Here is a 19,364-nt window from a genome sequence, read left to right on the forward strand (position 1 = left end):
GTGAGAGTGTAACGGACATGCCATATTTCCTGAGAAAGTAAAGACGTTAGTGGGCTTTCTTAACTATAGCATCGGCTTGGGGGACCAGGACAGGTTGTCGGTGATCTGGACACCTAAAAACTTGAAGCTCTTGACCATTTACACTTCATCCCCATTGATGTAGACAGGTGTATGTTCTCCACTACGCTTCCTGAAGTCGATGACAATGTACTTCATTTTGTTGACATTGAGGAAGATTATTGTCATCACACCAGTTCACCAGATTCTCTATCTCTTTCCTGTAGTCCGTCTCATCATTGTTTGAGATCTGACGCACTATGGTGGTGTCGTCAACATACTTGAAAATCGAATTGTAGGGGAATTTGGCCACGTAGTTACAGGTGTATAAGATGGATAGTAAGGACACAGTCTTGTGGGGCACCACCAATGTTGAGGATGATTGTGGAGGAGGTGTTGTTGCCTATTCTTACTGACTGTGGTCTGTGGGTTGGGGAGTCTAAGGTCTAATTACAGAGGGAGGAGCCAAGTCCATGCCACAGAGTTTGGAGATATGATTATTAGGAATAATGGTGTTGAAGGCTAAGCTGTACGCAATATATAGGAGTCAGACGTAAGTGTCTTTGTTAACTAGGTATTCCAGAGTTGGGTGTAGGGCTACGGGAATGGTATCTGTCGTGAGCCTGTTATGATGATAGATAAACTGTAGTGGATCCAGGAAATCTGGGAGGCCGGAATTGATTCATTCCATGACTAACCTTTCAAAGCACTTCATAATGATGGATGTCAGAGCCACCGGATGATAGTCATTAAGGCATGCTGCTTAGCCTTTATTTGGTACTGTGATGATACCTTCATCTTTTTGAACCAGATAGGGACGTCAGATTGTTGTAAAGGGAGGTTGAAAATGTCTGCGAATACCCCCGCCAACTGGTCCATGCAGGATCTGAGTGCTCGTCCTGGTACCCCAACCAGGACAGTTGCCTTCCGTGGGTTGACCTTTGAGAAGGCTAGTCTGATGTCTGCAGTGGTGACCTTGGATACAGGTTCGTCCAGGCTTCTGGGGTGAAGAGCGTGCTCTCGCTGGCCTCTTGTTCAAAACGGGCATAGAATGAGTTGAGTTCACTGGGGAAGGGTGCATTTGTGCCATTGATTTTACAAGATGCCATCACCTTGTAGCCTGATATATCTTGCAGACTTTGCCATAGTCGATGGGGGGTCCATGTGGCTAGCCTGTGACTCTAGCTTGGTCTGGTACTATCTTTTGGCATCTTTGATGTATCTTGTTAGACCGTACCTGGCTTTCTTATACAGTCATGATGTGGAGATGCCGGCGTTGGATTGGGGTAAACACAGTAAGAAGTCTCACAACACCAAGTTAAAGTCCAACAAGTTTATTTGATAGTAAACCCTTTCGGGGTTTGCCCCTTTGTCAGGTGAGTGGAGAGTTCTGGTCACACACAGCATATAAAAACACACACAGTTTACAGAATACTGATTAGAATGTGAGTATTTACAGCTAATCAATTCTTAAAGATGCAGGCAATGTGAGTGGAAATGCGTATTGTCTTCAGACAGGACAGTAAGTGAGATGTTGCAAGCTCAGGCAAGTCATGGGGGTTACAGATAGTGTGACATGAACCCAAGATCCCGGCTGAGGCCGTCCTTACGTGCGCAGAACGTGGCTATCAGTTTCTGCTCAGCGACTCTGCGTTGTTGAATGTCGTGAAGGCCGTCTCAGAGAATGTTTACCTGAAGATCAGAGGCCGAATGCTCACGACCACTGAAGTGCTCATCAACAGGAAGGGAACAGTCTTGCCTGGTGATTGTTGAGTGGTGTTCATTCATCCGTTGTCGTAGTGTCTGTCGCATGGTCTCCCCACTTTACCATGCCTCGGGACATCCTTTCTTGCAGCGTATCAGGTAGACAATGTTGGCCGAGACATCTCACTTACTGTCCTGTCTGAAGACAATATACATCTCTTTAACCTATGCTTAATGCTATCTCCACTCACATTGTCTGCACTTTTAAGAATTGATTAGCTGTAATCAGTATTCTGTAAACTGTGTGTGCCTTTATACGCTCTGTGTGTGACCAGAACTCTCCACTCATCTGATGAAGGGGCAAACCCCAAAAGCTAGTGGGTTTACTATCAAATAAACTTGTTGGACATTAACCTGGTGTTGTGAGACTTGCTTTCTTGTATAGGTCAGGGTTGCCTGACTTGGAGGCCTCAGACCTAGAGTTCAGCCAGCAGTGGATATTCCTGTTCATTCATGGTTTCTGGTTGGGAAACAAACAGATTTGTTTCTTTGGCACACAGTCTTCTACGTATTTACTAATGAAGTCAGTCGCTGTAGGCGTATACTCGCACAACTTTCTTTGATGGATTCTCCCATTTCAGTTTTTGCTTGTAAGCTGATAGCAGGAGCACAGCTTTGTAGTCTGATTTGCCAAAATGTGCATGGGCAATAGAGTGGTAGGCATGTTTAATAGTCTAACATGCATTTTTATCATAATAACATTTAAACTAAATGCATTTTTTTTTAGAAATTTAGAAAGTGTGGCGACAATTCATTCAAAAGTACATAATGTGGAGTTGCCACCTCTGTAGGCACTATATGTCCTTGAAGTGGCAATTGTAGAAAATACAGAGAAAAAATATAACCTACAGACTGAGAAGCAATTAAACCTACAGACTGAGAAGCAAATAACCTTACTTAATTATGAAATTCTTCGGCTGTTGGGATGTTTCATCTCAAGGCTATTTGTGGTTATGTATATTTCATCCAACGTGGTCTTCACATCCACATGGGGGTGGGTGTAAACTGCTTCATGTAAACAAAAAATTCAATGTGTGACCTTGTCAAAGTTTTGTGAAATCCATATAAACTTCAATTGCACTACCCTCATCTACACACCTGGTCACCTCCTCAAAAAATTCAATCAAATTTGTTCGGCATGACCTCCCTCTGAAGAAGCCATGCTGGCTATCCCTGAACAAACTTTGCCACTCCAAGTATAGATAGATTCTCTCCTTCAGCATTTTCTCCAATAGTTGCGTACCACAAACTCACTGGTCTGTGGTTCCCTGGCTACCTCTCCGACCTCCTCATCATTTTTCTCAGAACTGCACTGTTCGCTTGTGGCAGTATCTTTCGGTCCCATTGCTGTCAGTGTGAATTGTCCTTGAAGCCACCTCATGCCACTAGGAAACCCATGTCAGGGAGTGTGTCACTGGTGGGACCAGAGAATCCTGCCAGTGTGAACAGCCGGAGAATTTCACATTTGAATAAGGTCATTATTTACTTACTTCTCGGTTTGTAGGTTATATTTTTTCTGTGTATTTTCTACAAGTGCTACTTCAAGGGCATTTAGTGAGTACAGATACAGCAGCTCCATCTTATGCACTTTTGGATGAACTATCTCCACACTTTTTAAATTTCTAAAAAAAAATGCACTTAGTTCAGATGTAATTATGACAAAAATGTATGCTAGACTACTATACACTATAATACCATAGAGAGTGTTATAATTTAAAAATGTTGCATGATTACTTTAAAAGCTGATCATATAACTTGATGGTGTTGTCATTAGTATGTTGTACAGGCTGCTGTTTCACTTTATTTGTCCTCAGTACAGACCAGAGCTGCTAAAATAAATCTGTTATGTTAGTTAGAATCTACATGTGCAAATCACAGCCTTTTATTTTTCTTTAAAACCCACAACTCCTAACATAGTTGCATGGAAACACCCCCAGGCATCTTGCTCCATTTCAAAAAATTATCTACTTTTCCCTTAAAAGGTGCAACATTTTCTCCACCAACCCTGTGGCAAAGCATTCCATATTCCAAAATCCATCAGTATGAAGACAATGTGGGCAGCACGTTGGCACAGTGGTTAACACCACTGCCTCAAAGTGCCATAAATCTGGTTTTGAATCCAGCTTTGGGTTACTGTCTGTGTGGAATTTGCATGTTCTCTCCATGTCTGTGTGGGTTCCTCCAGGTGCTCCGATTTCCTCCCACAGTCCAAAGATGTGCAGGAAAGGTGGATTGGCCATGCTAAAATTGCCCCTTAGTGTCCAAGGTCAGGGGGATTAGTGGGATAAATGCATGGGGTGAAGGAAATGGAATGGGATGATTGGGAAAGATGCTCTGACAGATAGTCAGTGCAGACTTGATGGGTCAAATGACCTTCTTCTTCATTGTAGGGATCTTACATTCTCCTTACTCTATTGATTTAAATTTGTGATCTTGCATCACTGACTCCCCAGCAAAGGAAAAGATGTATTCTCCTCACTCTATTGAAACAGTCCATAATTTAAAAACCTCCAATGGTTTTTTTTCTCATTCCCTGATCCAATGAAAATAGTTCAGATTTTTCGACTGCCTTCTTAACTGAAGTTTCTCATACATACCATCATCCTCGTATGCATCCACACTGTCCTCTTTCCATCCCATTCATATCCTGGCTACAATGACACAGCCTTTTCAAACTGTTAGCCTACATTTTATTGACTAATTTATTGATTTTTAGAAATTCCCGGGCAAGGTTCTGTTGATATTTTTTGTAAATGTATTCACTTGCACATATTCTGTCAGGGGATTATGTATTTGAATTCCAAAGTCCCTCTGTTAATCAAGATCCTTTAGTATGGTTTCAGTGAGCATATGCTCCTGTTCCTTGTTTATTTCTCAATATGTATTACCTCAAAGACAATTAATTGAATCTGTTATGGCCACACCAAATGTTAATGGCTGAGCAAACCAAGTTCCACAGAAAGACTTGGCTTACATTTTTTTGTATTCTAAAAATGAGAAGGAAATGAACTAATCTCAGCAGCAAGAAATCTAGTAACACATTTTGGATTTTTAAAATTAAAAAGTTAATTAACAAGTGAAAAAAAAACCTAACGTACAGGATTCTCTCTATTGTTTTCTCATTCCCTTTTCTCTTCTTTTTCTTTCTTCCATTCAAGCTTTGCCTTTCTGTTTTTCAATATCAAGCTGTTTCATTTGTAACTGAAGTCTTACTACCTTTAGCTGTGAGATACTTGAATTCAAGTCTCATACTTGTGTCCCTTGGATTCACAAATACCAAAGTAATCAAGGAATTTTAATAATCCCGCAAAGGTGTCCCAGATTTGCTGTGGCCACAGCAGATGTTAATAGCTGAGAAAATCAAATCCCAGGGGAAACTTGGTTCATGGGCCACACCCTTTTTTGTATACTGAGTACAAAAGGAGAAAACATCTTAGCAGCACACAATCTAACAATACTTCTGGGATCTTAAAACTAAAATATTCATTAATGAGAAAAGAAACCTCTAGCACAGGAGGGTACAGTTAGACATTGAGATTAGTCTTACAAAATATTACCCAAAAGGGCTCCCTATTCAGCCTGACTCACAAATAGACAGCCTCCTGGCAACACCCACTTGTAAATGTTTAACAATAAAAATGCAGGAATATTAGTCCAAAGGCTATCACTTTAACAAGGTATGCCACACACAACCTCTTAAACTCCCACTTTGCTGGGAAAACTTCAGAACAAGACTGGATGGCTGATTCAATCTCATGTCTTATCCCAGCCTCAGATGTGTTTTTTGCAGATTTTCCTCAGTCAACCCCTAAGTTCTCAACATGTCTTGTTAAATATTACCTTTCCCTTTTATATATGATTCAACTGTCCTCAGCATTCCTTTGGGCTTAACTTTTCCAAAATATAAAAACCTTTCGTGTTTTTCTGTGACCTCCACTTTGGGGTCAAATAAATTTAATAAGCTTCCCTTGTTTACTTATAAAATGCTTTGCAAGCTATAAAATCCTTTTACTCCCCTTTGAAATTTAACAGCTGAAAAAAACAGATCCCTAGATATGTCCTGATGCAGCTTCAAAGCCTAGCCTAATTACTTTTAAACCACTTCATCGGGAAAATTTCATTACAAATCCAGGCATCTGGCATCTTTAGCTCTTTTAGAGTCATAGAGGTTTACAGCATGAAAACAGGCCCTTCAGCCCAACTTGTCCATGCTGCCCATTTTTAATTAAACCCCAAAGCTAATCCCAATTGCCTGCATTTGGCTCATATCCCTCTATACCCATCGTACCCATGTAACTGTCTAAATACCTTTTAAAAGACAAAATTGTACTCGCCTCTACTACCATCTCTGGCAACTTGTTTCAGACACTTACCACCCTCTGTGTGAAAAAATTGCCCCTCTAGACACTTTTGTATCTCTCTCCTCTCACTTTAAACCTGTGCCCTCTAGTTTTAGACTCCCCCACCTTTGGGAAAAGATGTTGACTATCAGTGCCCTTCATTATGTTATAGACCTCTATAAGATCACTCCTCGGACTCCTACGCTCCAGAGAAAAAAGTCCCAGTCTATCCAGCCTCTTCTTAGAACTCAAGCCATCAAGTCCCAGTAGCATCCTAGTAAATCTTTTTGCAACTCTTTCGAGTTTAATAATATCTTTTCTATAATAGGGTGACCAAAACTGTACACAGTATTCTGAATGTGACCTTACCAATGTCTTGCACAACTTCAACAAGACGTCCTAACTTTTGTATTCAATGTTCTGACTAATGAAACCAAGCATGCTGACTGCCTTCTTCACCACTCTATCCACCTGTGACTAGACTTTCAAGAAGCTATGAACCTGTATCCCTAGATCTCTTTGTTCTGTAACTCTCTCCAAATCCCTACTATTAACTGAGTAAGTCCTGCCCTGGTTCAATCTATCAAAATGCATCACCTCGTATTTAACTAAATTAAACTCCATCTGCCATTTGTCAACCCACTGCCCCAATTGATCAAGATCCTGTTGCAATCTGAGATAACTTTCTTCACTGTCCACTATGCACCAAACTTGATGTCATCTGTAAACTTACTAACCATGCCTCCTAAATTTTCATCTAAATGCAAATTGCAATGGATCCAGCACCGATCCCTGAGGCGCACTGCTGGTCGTAGGCCTCCAGTTTGAAGAATAACCCTCTACAACCATCCTCTGGCTTCTGTCATCAAGCCAATTTTGTATCCAATTGGCTATCTCACCCTGGATCCTGTGAGATTTCTTATACAGCAACCTAGCATGCAGGAACTTGTCAAAGGCCTTGCTGAAGTCCATGTAGACAACATCAACTGCACTGCCCTCATCTACATTCTTGGTTATCTCTTCAAAAAACTCAATCAAATTTGTCAGACCTGGTTTTCAACTCACAATTCATACTGACCATCTCTCATCAGTCCTAGCGTCTCTAAATGCCTGAATATCCTGCTGCTCAAAATACATCCCAATAACTTACCCACAACAGATGTGAGGCTGACTGCCCTGTAGTTCCCAGGCTGTTCCCTGCAGCCCTTTTTAAACAAAGGCACAGCATTTGTCACACTCCAATCTTCAGGCACCTCACCCGTGGCTATCGATCATTCAAATATCTCTGCTAGTGGACCCGCAATTTTCTCCCAAGCCTCCCACAATGTCCTGGGATATACCTCATCAGGCCCCGTGGATTTATCTACCTTGATGCGCTTTAAGACTTCCAGCACCTCCTTCTCTGTAATATGTATACTCCTTAAGACATCACTATTCATTTCCACAAGTTCCCTCACATCCATGCTTTTTTTAACAGTAAATATTAATGAAAAATATTCATTTAGGATGTCACCCATCTCTTGTGGATCCGCACATTATTGACCCTGTTGATCCTTAAGAGGCCCTACTCTCTCCCTTGATGGCCCTTTATGTATTTGTAGAAGCTCTTTGGATTCTCCTTTGCCCTTATTTGCCAAAACAATCTTGTGTCCCCTTTTTGCCCACCTGATTTCTTTCTTAACTCTACTCCTACACACCCCATACTCATCAAGGGATTCAATTGATGCCAGCATGTCATGTACCTCCTTCCTCCTCTTGACCAGGGCCTCAGTATCCCAATTAATCCAGGGTTCCCTACTTCTGCCAGCCTTGCCCTTCAGTCTAAGAGGAATATGCTTATCCTGAATCCTGGTTAACAAACTTTAGAAAGCTTCCCACTAACTAGACATCCCTTTTTCTTCCCACAGACTCCCCCAATTAACTTTTGAAAGTTCCTGCCTGATACCATCAAAATTGGCCTTGCCCCAATTTAGAATTTTAACTTTTAGGCCAGACCTATCATTCTCCATAGCTATCTTAAAACTAATGGAATTATGGTCACTGGTCCCAAAGTGATCCCTCATGAACACTTCTGTCACCTGCCCTTCCTTATTTCCCAAGAGGAGGTCAAGTTTTGCCCCCTCTCTAGTCGGGTCATCCATTTACTGAATGAGAAATTCCTCCTGAATACACTCAACAAATTTCTCTCCATCCAACCCTCTAATACTATGGCTGTCCCAGTCAATGTTGGGAAAACTAAAATCTCTGACCAGTACCACCCTATTTTTCTTGGAGCTGTCTGTAATCTCCTTACATACTTGCTCCTCAATATCCTGCTAACTCTTTGAGGGTCTATAATACAACACTATCAAAGCGATTTCCCCCTTCTTATTTTTCAGTTCTACCCATATAGATTCAGTGGCCGAACCCTCGGATATATCCCTTCTCAGTACTGCTGTGATGTTTTCCCTAATGAAAAGTGCAACTCCCCCTCCTCTCTTACTTTCTGTTCTATCTTTCCTGCAGCATCTGTACCCTGGAACATTGAGCTGCCAGTCCTGTCCCTCCCTTAGTTATGTTTCAGTAGCCATGTTTCAGTTTTCCCTCGACTCTTTCAGACACAGGGTCTTCATTCATATTTTCTGAGCTTAATTAAATTATTTACACACCCACAGACACACACCTTTCTTTACAGAGTAACAGAATTTTTCGAGAATATATTAAAAGAAATCCATTCTCACAACAGCCAAATACATACTTTGGTTCTGTCTTCACAAAGGAGGACACAAATAACATGCTAGAAGTGTTAGGGAACACAGTCTTTACTGAGAGGGTGGAACTCCCTAGTGAGTTGCGAAAATTGATGAGGTTGAAGGCTGATAAATCCCCAGGGCCTGGCAATCTACATCCCAGAGTACTTATGGAAGTAGTCCGACAAATAATGATTCAAGATTCTATAGACTCATGCAAGTGCACAGCAGCTACACTATAATGTGAAGGTATTGACTTTGGTGGCAAACACAGCAAGGAGGGAATGCTATTATCTGAATAGCTATAAATTGAGAGAAGGGAATGTGCAATAGGACTTGACTGTCCTTGCACACCAGTTATTGAAAGTAAGCATACAGGTTCAGCAGGCAGAGAAGGCAAATGTATGTTGGACTTCACGGTGAGAGGATTGAATTACAGGAGCAGGGATGTCATGGTGCAATTGTACAGAGATCTTATCTGGAATATTATGTGCCGTTTTAGTCTCCTTATCTAAGGAAGGATATTCTCGCTTTGGAGGGTATGCAGCAAAGGTTTACCAGAATGATTCCTGGGAAGGTGGAATTGAAGTATGAGGAGAGATTGAGTCAGTTAGGATTGTATGTGCTGGAGTTCAGAAGAATGAGGGGGTGGGATCTCATAGAAACCTATAAAATTTTAACAGGACTAGATAGATAAATGTTAGAAGGATGTTCCCGATGGAAGAATCTAAAATCAGAGGTCATAGTCTAAGAAAACAGGGTAAACAGGCCTTGATGATTATTTTCCAAATCTCGCTGGATTCCGGAGAAGTGCCGGAAGATTGGAAAACGGCTAATGTTACACCGTTGTTTAAGAAGGGTGGCAGGCAAAAGGCAGGGAATTATAGGCCGGTTAGTTTAACGTGTGTTGTAGGTAAAATGTTAGAATCCGTGATCAAGGAGAAAATAGCAAGGCATCTTGAGGAGAATTGTTTGATAGAGCAGACGCAGCACGGTTTCGTTAGGGGGAAGTCGTGTCTGGCGAATTTATTGGAGTTCTATGAGGATGTGTCTAGGGCGGTGGATAGAGGAGAGCCGGTGGATGTGGTGTTTCTTGATTTTCAGAAGGCGTTTGACAAGATACCTCACAAGAGGTTATTGCAGAAGGTCAGGGGACATGGAGTTGGGGGTAGGGTGTTAGCGTGGATAGAGGATTGGTTGTCAAATAGGAGGCAGATAGTGGGGGTCAATGGGTGCTATTCGGATTGGCAGCTGGTGACTAGTGGAGTGCCCCAGGGGTCGGTGCTGGGGCCTCAGCTATTTACCATTTATATAGATGATCTGGAGGAGGGAACCGAGTGTATGGTGTCGAAATTTGCTGATGACACCAAGATTGGTGGAACGGCAAATTGTGTGGAGGGTGTGGAAAGTCTGCAGAAGGATCTAGATAGGCTGGGCGAATGGGCCATGAACTGGCAAATGGAATTTAATGTTAGCAAGTGTGAAGTTGTCCACTTTGGTAGGAATAATGGTAGGAAGGACTATTACTTACATGGAGAAAAACTGCAGCAGGCAACGGTGCAGAGGGACCTCGGGTCCTTGTGCATGAGTCGCAAAAGCCCAGCCTGCAGGTGCAGCAGGTGGTCAGGAAGGCTAATGGGATGCTGGCCTTCATAGCGAGGGGGATTGAATATAAAAGTAGGGAGGTCTTGCTGCAGCTATATAGGGCACTGGTGAGGCCGCAGCTGGAGTACTGTGTGCAGTTTTGGTCGCCGCACTTACGCAAGGATGTTTTGGCCTTGGAGGGAGTGCAGAGGAGGTTTACTAGGCTGATACCGGAGTTGAGGGGGTTGAACTATGAGGAGAGGCTGAATAAACTAGGCTTGTACTTGTTAGACTTTTAAGAATGAGGGGAGATCTCATTGAGACATATAAGGTGATGATTGGGATGGATAGGATAGAGGTGGAGAGGCTCTTCCCTCTCAGAAAGGACAGTAGGACTAGAGGGCACAGCCTCAAGATAAAAGGGGGGCAGTTTAGAACGGAGTTGAGGAGGAACTTCTTCACTCAAAGGGTGGTGAATCTCTGGAATTCTCTGCCCGTTGAAGTGGTGGAGGCTGCCTCGCTAAATATATTTAAGACACGGGTTGATAGGTTTTTGATAGGCAAGGGGATTAAGGGTTATGGGGAGAGGGCGGGAAAGTGGAACTGAGCCACGACAGATCAGCCATGATCTTATTGAATGGTGGGGCAGGCTCGAGGGGCTAGATGGCCTACTCCTGCTCCTATTTCTTATGTTCTTAAACCGTTTAGGATGAGATGAGGAGAAATTTCTTCACCTAGAGAGTGGTAAACCTATGGAATTCGTTACCACAGAAAGCAGTTGAGGTCAAAATGGTTAGAGAATTTCAGCCATTGCTTTTCCACAGAATATGTGCTTTATGTATATTCTTTGAAAGCTGTGCCAGTTTGGACCTTGGTTCACATCATTACATGTTAATGTAGCCAACAATTAATACTTTTTGAATTTGAAGTGATGTATTTTGGTAGGAGAGGTATGAAGAGACAATATACACTTCATTGCACAGCTCTAAAGAATGTGCAGAAACAAAGGAACTGAAGGGTTCATATCTTTGGAGGTGGAGGATATTTTGAGAGATTAATTCGCAAAGCATATGGAATCTTAAGTTTTATGAATACAAATATTGGTTACAGAAGCAGAGGGGTTATGCTGAACCATTATGGAGATGGTTTGTCATTTCAAAAAAGAAATTCGATGGATATCTGAAAGATATAAACTTATAGTGCTCTGGGGTTAGAGAGAGTGATGGGACTGATTGGATTACTCTCAAGAGAAAGAGAATGGACCAAATGGGCTGAAAACCCTATGATACCATGATTCAAATAATTGGGAGCCAATGGGGTCTGGTGAAAATGAAAGAACATCAGTATGTTATTTATTCATTCGTAGGACATGGGCATCACTGGCTGGCCAGCATTTATTGCCCATCCCTGGTTGCCCGAGGGTAGTTGAGAGTCAACCACATTACTGTAGCTCTGCAATCACATATGGACCAGATCAGGTAAGGAAAGCAGATTTCCTTCTCTAAAGGACTTTAGTGAACTCGATGGGTTTTTCCGACAATCAACAATGATTTCATGGTCATCAGTAGATTCTTAATTCCAGATTTTTTTTATTGAATTCAAAATACACCGTCTGCCGTGGTAAGATTCGAATCCAGGTCCTTAGAGCATTAGCTGAGTTTCTGGATTAATAGTCTAGCGATAAGGCTCCTCAGGGTAAATATACACGACTGGGGAAATTAATGGAACTAAGTGGTGGTCCAAGTTCCCTTGGACTTGTTGGATCTGCATCATTGGGTTTTAAAAGAGGTAGCTGCAGAGATAATCTTCTAACAGTTCCCATGGATTGGAAGTTAATAAATATAACCTCATTATTTAAGACAGGAGGAAGGGAAAACACAGGGAGCTATATATCAGTTAGCCTATCATCTTTTGTAAAATACTAGGATTAATTACTTAGGACATGATTTCAGGTAACTTGGAAAATTAATAAGCAGAGTCAACATGACATTGTGAAAGGGAAATCATGTTTTACACCCCCTGAAGTTATATTTTAAGGATGGAATAATTAGGATGGATAAGGAAGAACCAGTAGATGTATTGTATTTAGATTAAAATTCTCGTGCTTGTTTTCATGTCTTTATTAAGGCCTCACTTCTCCCTGTTGTCATCCTCTTTGCTTCTTAAGCCACTGCTTAAAATCTACTTTTTGGCAAGTTAATCTCATGTCTGGCAAGGTTCTCGTGAAATACCTTTGAGTACCTGAGTGAGATTCTCTGGCCTTCCCACACCGTGTTTCTCAGTGACAGAAGGTGGCCTGCCATTCTAGTGATGCTGCTGTCAATAGGATTCCCCATTGAATCCACCCCATGCTGACAGAAAACCACTGGTCTCACTGATGTGAACAGCTGGAAGATCACAGAATCATAGAATCCTACAGTGCAGAAGGAGGTCATCGAGTCTGCACCGACCACAATCCCACCCAGGCCCTATCCCCATACTCCCATGTTTTTACTCTAGCTAGTCCCCTTGTCACTAAGGGGCAATGTAGCATGGCCAATCCACCTGAGCACACATCTTTGGATTGTGGGAGGAAGCCAGAGAACGCAGAGGAAACCAACACAAGGCAAAGGTGGGAATGGGAAGTTCCACACAGACAGTGACCCAAGCCAGGAATCAAAACCAGATCCCTGGTGCTGTAAGGCAGCAGTGCTAACCACTGTGCCATTGTGCTACCCACTATACTGGAGGCACTAAGTAAATCCAAGTTGTTATTACTGTTGTTAACCAAGTCGATGTTAGAGCAGTTTTGTTGCAGTTTTACAGGTAGGGAGATGAAAGGCAGGATAATCATCACAGTACTGTTTCCAAAGCATTCTTAACACTTCCCATTCTCATAAAGATATTTCAAACAGCTAAACCCACATACATTTCACTTAATAATTCCTGAGCAAAACTGTAATGATTATTTAGCTGAATACTTACCAATGTGACAACATACCCAGATCCACATAACTCGGATTTTCTCCAGGTCTGTGGTTGCAAACATCAACAGTTCCTTTACGAGTTTTTGCAAACTACTCTTGGGAGCAACCTGTTAGAATAAAGGATACGCTATGATGAAAACAGTCACTATCATTGTTTCAGTCTTTCCTTAATCAAAGATCCACATTTACACACAGATTAAATATGAACAATACTTTCAGTTTGGCAGATCACCAAGAAGGAAAATAACCTACAACCACTACCATCAGAAGGACAAAGGCAGCAGATACATAGGAAAACCAACACTTGTAAGTTCCCCCCCAAGTCACTTACCACCCTGACTTGGAAATATATCGCCGTTCCTTAATTGTCACTCGGTCAAATTCCTGGAACTCCCTCCCTAACAGCACTGTGGGTATACGGACACCATATGGACTGTAGCAGCTCAGGAAGGCATCTCACCATCACCTTCTCCAGGGCAATTAGGAATGGGCAATAAATGTTGCCCACAGCCCTTGAATGAATTTTAAAAATAATCCCTTCAGCAGGTAGAAGTAGATCATTTATCACATTTTGCTAAAGTCCCACATGGCGACATTTTGTTGACAATAACACCATGAGACGTAGGAGCAGAATTAGGCCACTCAGCCCATCGAATCTGCTCTGCCATTCAATCATGGCTGATATTTTTCTTATCTCCACTCTCCTGCCTCTTCCCCGTAACCTTTGATCCCCTTATTAAACAAGAACTTATCTATCTCTATCTTAAAGACACTCAATGACCCTGCCTCCACAGCTTTCTGTGGCAAACAATTCCACAGATTTACCACTCTCTGGCTGAAAAAAATCCTCCTCAACTCTGTTTTAAAGGAACATGCCTTTAGCCTGAGGTTGTGCCTCTGGTTCTTGTTTTCCCTATTAGCGGAAACATCCTCTTCACATCCTCTCTATCCAAGCCTTGCACTATCCTGTAAGTTTCAATAAGATCCCCACAATCATTCTGAGTTCCAATGAGTACAGGCCCAGAGTCCTCAACCACTACACATATGACAAGTTCTTCATTCCAGGATCATTCTTGTGAACCTCCTCTGGACCCTTTCCAAGGCTAGCACATCCTTCCTTAGATACGGGGCCCAAAATTGCTCACAATACTCCAAATGGGGTCTGACCAGAGACTCAGAAGTACATCCCTGCTCTTTTATTCTAGCCCTCTTGACATGAATGCTAACATTTTTACCAATTATGCACTCATTTTCATTCATAGAGCCATAGAACCCCTGCAGTGCAAAAGGAGGCCATTTGACCCATTGAGTCTGTGCTGAGTCTCCGAATGAGCATTTTACCCAGGTGCATCCCACTGCCCTCTCCCTGTAACCCTACATATTTACCATGGCTAATCCCCCTAACCTACACATAGTACAAAAAACGTAGAACGTAGAACACTACAGCACAAACAGGACCTTCAGCCCACAAGTTGCACCTACTAAGCCATAGAACTATCTGTAACTTCCAATGCCATTAGATCCCATATACTCATCCAGAAATCTTTTAAAAGACCCCAGCGAGTTTGCCTCCACCACCACCGATGGCAGCCGATTCCACTCACTCACCACCCCCTGAGTGAAAAACTTTCCCCTAACATCTCCTCTGTACTTGCTTCCCAGCACCTTAAACCTGTGTCCTCTCATAGTGACCATTTCAGCCCTGGGAAATAGCCTCTGAGAATCCACCCTATCTATTCCTCTCAACATTTTATAAACCTCTGTCAGGTCGCCTCTCAACCTTCGCATCTCCAGGGAGAAGAGACCTAGCTCCCTCAACCTGTCTTCATACGGCATGCCTCCCAATCCAGGCAACGTCCTTGTAAATCTCCTCTGCACCCTCTCAATAGCTTCCACATCCTTCCTGTAGTGAGGCGACCAGAACTGCGCACAGTACTCCAAGTGGGGTCTGACAAGGGTCTTATAAAGTTGCAGCATTACCTCCCGACTCCTAAACTCAATCCCTCGATTAATGAAGGCCAGTACACCATACACCTTCTTGACCACATCCTCCACCTGTGAGGCCGATTTAAGAGTTCTATGGACCCAGACCCCAAGATCCTTCTGCTCTTCAACACAGCTAAGACTCCTACCCTTGATATTGTATTCCTGCATCCCATTGGTCCTGCCAAAATGGACCACTACACATTCATTCACGTTGAAGTCCATCTGCCACTTCTCCGCCCAGTCTTGCATCCTATCTATGTCCTGCTGCAACTTCTGACATCCCTCCAGACTATTCACAACACCACCAACCTTCGTGTCGTCGCCGAACTTACTAACTCATCCCTCCACTTCCTCATCCAGGTCATTTATGAAAATGACAAACAGCAAGGGTCCTAGAACAGATCCCTGGGGCACTCCACTGGTGACCAACCTCCATGCAGAAAAAGACCCATCCACAACCACTCTCTGCCTTCTGCAGGCAAGCCAGTTCTGGATCCACAAGGCCAAAGCCCCTTGGATCCCATGCCCTCTCACCTTCTCAAGAAGTCTTGCATGGGGGACCTTATCAAACGCCTTGCTGAAGTCCATGTAAACCACGTCCACCGCTCTTCCTTCGTCAATGTGTTCAGTCACATTTTCAAAGAATTCAACTAGGCTCGTAAGGGACGACCTCCCCTTAACAAAGGCATGCTGACTATCCCTGATCATTCTAAACTTCTCCAAATGCTCATAAATCTTGTCCCTCAGAATCCTCTCCATCAACTTACCAACCATTGAGGTCAGACTCACCAGTTGGTAATTTCCTGGGCTATCCCTGTTCCCATTCTTGAAAATAGGAACCACATCCACAATCCTCCAATACTCCGGAACCTCTCCTGTCTCCATCGACGATGCAAAGATCATCGCCAGGGGCTCTGCAATCACTTCCCTCACCTCCCACAGTAACCTGGGGTACATCCCATCCAGTCCCGGCGACTTATCTATCTTGATAGAATTTAAAAGTTCTAACACATCCTCTTCCTTAACATCCACATACTCAATCTTTTCAGTCTGCCGCAAACCTGTAGTACAACCTCCCAGATCACTTTCCACCGTGAATACTGAGGCAAAGTACTCATTAAGCACCTCTGCCATTTCTTCCGGTTCCAGACAGACTTTTCCCCCTTCACCTTTTATAGGTCCTATCCCTTCTCTTCTCATCCTTTTACTCTTCACATATTTGTAGAAGGCCTTGGGATTCTCCTTAATCTTACCTGCCAAGGCCTTCTCATGACCCCTTCTGGCTCTCCTAATTTCCTTTTTAAGCTCCTTTCTACAAGCCTTATACTCCTCTAGATCCTTAACATCTCCTAGCTCTCTGAGCCTTTTATACACCTTTCTTTTCTTCCTGACTAGGTTCACCACAACTTTCGTGCACCATGGTTCCCGCGACCTACCAAAACTTCCTTGTCTCATCGGAACATTGTCGTGCAGAGCTCCAGACAAACATTCCTTGAAAATCCTCCACCTTCTTTCAGTACTTTTCCCCAAGAACACCTCCTTCCAGTTTACTCGTCCAATTGTCTGCCTGATGTCATCATATTTCCCCTTACTCCAGACAAGCACCTTCCTAGCCTGCCTGATCCTATCTCTTTCCAATGCTATCGTGAAGGAGATAGAATTATGACCTCCATCCCCGAGATGCTCTCCCACTGAGAGATCCGTCACCTGTCCTGGTTCATTAGCCAGCACCGGGTCAAGTACAGCCTCTCCTCTCGTAGGCTTATCCACGTACTGTGTCAGGAAACCCTCCTGAACACACCTAACAAACTCCTCCTCATCCAAACCCCTTACCCTAGGGATATTCCAGTCGATGTTTGGGAAATTAAAGTCTCCCATCACGACAACTCTGTTATTACTACATCTCTCTAGAATCTGTTTCCCTATCTGCACCTCAACTTCCCTGTCACTATTGGGCTGCCTATAGAAAACACCCAGCAAAGTTATTGACCCTTTGCTGTGCCTAACTTCCACCCACAATGACTCTGTAGGCAGTCCCTCCACAGCATCCACCTTCTCTGCAGCCATGACACTGTCCCCGATCAACAGTGCCACTCCACCACCTCTTCTGCCCCCCTCCCTGTCCTTCCTGAAGCATCTGAATCCCGGCACCTGAAGTACCCAGTCCTGTCCCTGAGACATCCAAGTCTCTGTAATGGCCATCACATCACATTCCCAAGCAGCAATCCACGCCCTAAGCTCATCTACTTTGTTCACTACACTCCTGGCGTTAAAATAGACACACTTCAGACCCTCGGTCTGGGCACTTTCCTTCTCCATTACCTGTCTAACCTCCATCTCATACTGTCTACAGTCCTTCCCTACCTGAGCTAACCTCCTCGCTCTCAGTCTCCTCATCACTATTCCCTCCCCCCAACCTTTCTAGTTTAAACCCCCCCAGTAGCCCTAGCCAATCTTCCCGCCAAGATATTGGTCCCCCTGGGATTCAGGCGCCACCTGTCCTTATTGTACAGGTCACACCTGCCCCTAAAGCGGTCCCAATGATCCAGGAACCTGAACTCCTGCCCTTCCACTGTCTTTTATAATGATGTGGAGATGCCAGCGTTGGACTGAGGTAACACAATAAGAAGTCCCACAACACCAGGTTAAAGTCCAATAGGTTTATTTGGTAGCACAAGCCACTAGTTTTCAGAGCGCTACCCCTTCAAATGTCGAAGTGGCAGCGCTCCGAAAGCTAGTGGCTTGTGGTACCAAATAAACCTGTTGGACTTTAACCTGGTGTTGTGAGACTTCTTTCTGTATTCTGAAATGAAGCTAGTTCTTAATCTATCTAGCCACCCTGAATCCCATGTGATTTTAGTTTTTGTTCTGGTCTGCCATGTTTGTTTCTTTGTATCTCTTCAAAAAACTCAATCAAGTTGGTGAGATATGACTTTCCCTGTAGAAAACCATGCTGCCTGTCACTAACTAGTCCATTTTCTTCCAAGTGCAATTCTAATCCTGAATGTGAACAAACCTCATTACAAGGAAAAATGGAAAGTGATTCAGAGGTCAGAATTTGACCAACTGAGCCACCATTGACTATGTGAAAACGAGTGATTTGTTGAAGCTTTTCATTCAGTATTCAGTTTTCCAGCATCTGCAATATTTTTCTTTTGTGAAAACAAAGATTGTGGAATTGAAAGAGACAGAGGATTCTGATTCAGTGGAAACATAAATATATCAGCCTTTCATTTGAAAAGAGTATGGACTAGAAAGGGCCAAATTCTCTTTGAGTTACCTTACAGGCGTATGTGTCAAGAGCCTCAAATTCTGTCAGATCCATTTTTAAAGACTTTAGATTGAACATGTCATCTGAAAAAATAAATTTTTTTTAAATAGCAATGAAACACAAAACTCATTTGATAATAATATCACTAATTTTCTTATTCTTAATGGACCAAGTAAATTTCCAGCAAGTATACTGATTTTGCAGGCACTGATAGACTCTTTAACTTATCTTTGACGATAACTAAATAGTTTGGTCTACATGGCAAACGGTTTCAGTTTCTTTGGGTTCTGGATGTTGCACTCCAATGTCAACAAGTCTAACACCCTGGAAATGTATCAACTCCAATGATAATAAACTCATGTTTGTGACAATATTTTAAATATGCAGCAAGGAATTTAAGAAAATCTGTCATCAGATGTGTTTTCGAGTTAAAAGTATACAACCTCTCCCTCGTACATGACTCCTGAAATATGGTCTGTGTACACATTTTTGTGGTATGTCTTTAAGTGTGTCCATAATCTGTATACATCATCAAACAGGATATGATGTCATCTGTCATGTGATACCATGTTGGAACATGTTAGTTGGCCAATTAAAAGGCATTTGGTGACAGCTGGCCAGTAAGTGTACATGCCACTGTAATCTTCAAATGAAGAACTCACAGTGT

The 19,364-nt window shown here is 42.8% G+C and overlaps 1 protein-coding gene across 1 annotated transcript in view; it reads right to left on the reverse strand.

Moving 5' to 3' along the window:
* The window catches only part of ky (kyphoscoliosis peptidase), a 35,917-nt gene extending 17,148 nt beyond the window's left edge, over positions 1-18,769 (reverse strand). The window contains exons 1-2 of the mRNA XM_080186333.1: positions 18,707-18,769; positions 13,439-13,547 (exon numbers count right to left, since the gene is read on the reverse strand). Coding sequence (XP_080042459.1) covers positions 13,439-13,547; positions 18,707-18,751 — 154 coding nt within the window. The 5' untranslated portion in view covers positions 18,752-18,769. The remainder of the gene's footprint in view (positions 1-13,438; positions 13,548-18,706) is intronic.
* Positions 18,770-19,364: the final 595 nt, after the last annotated feature.

The sequence above is a fragment of the Carcharhinus amblyrhynchos genome, chromosome 3 (genome assembly GCF_965287045.1).
Source record: "Carcharhinus amblyrhynchos chromosome 3, sCarAmb.v2.hapA, whole genome shotgun sequence".
In the NCBI taxonomy this organism is placed as follows: domain Eukaryota; kingdom Metazoa; phylum Chordata; class Chondrichthyes; order Carcharhiniformes; family Carcharhinidae; genus Carcharhinus; species Carcharhinus amblyrhynchos.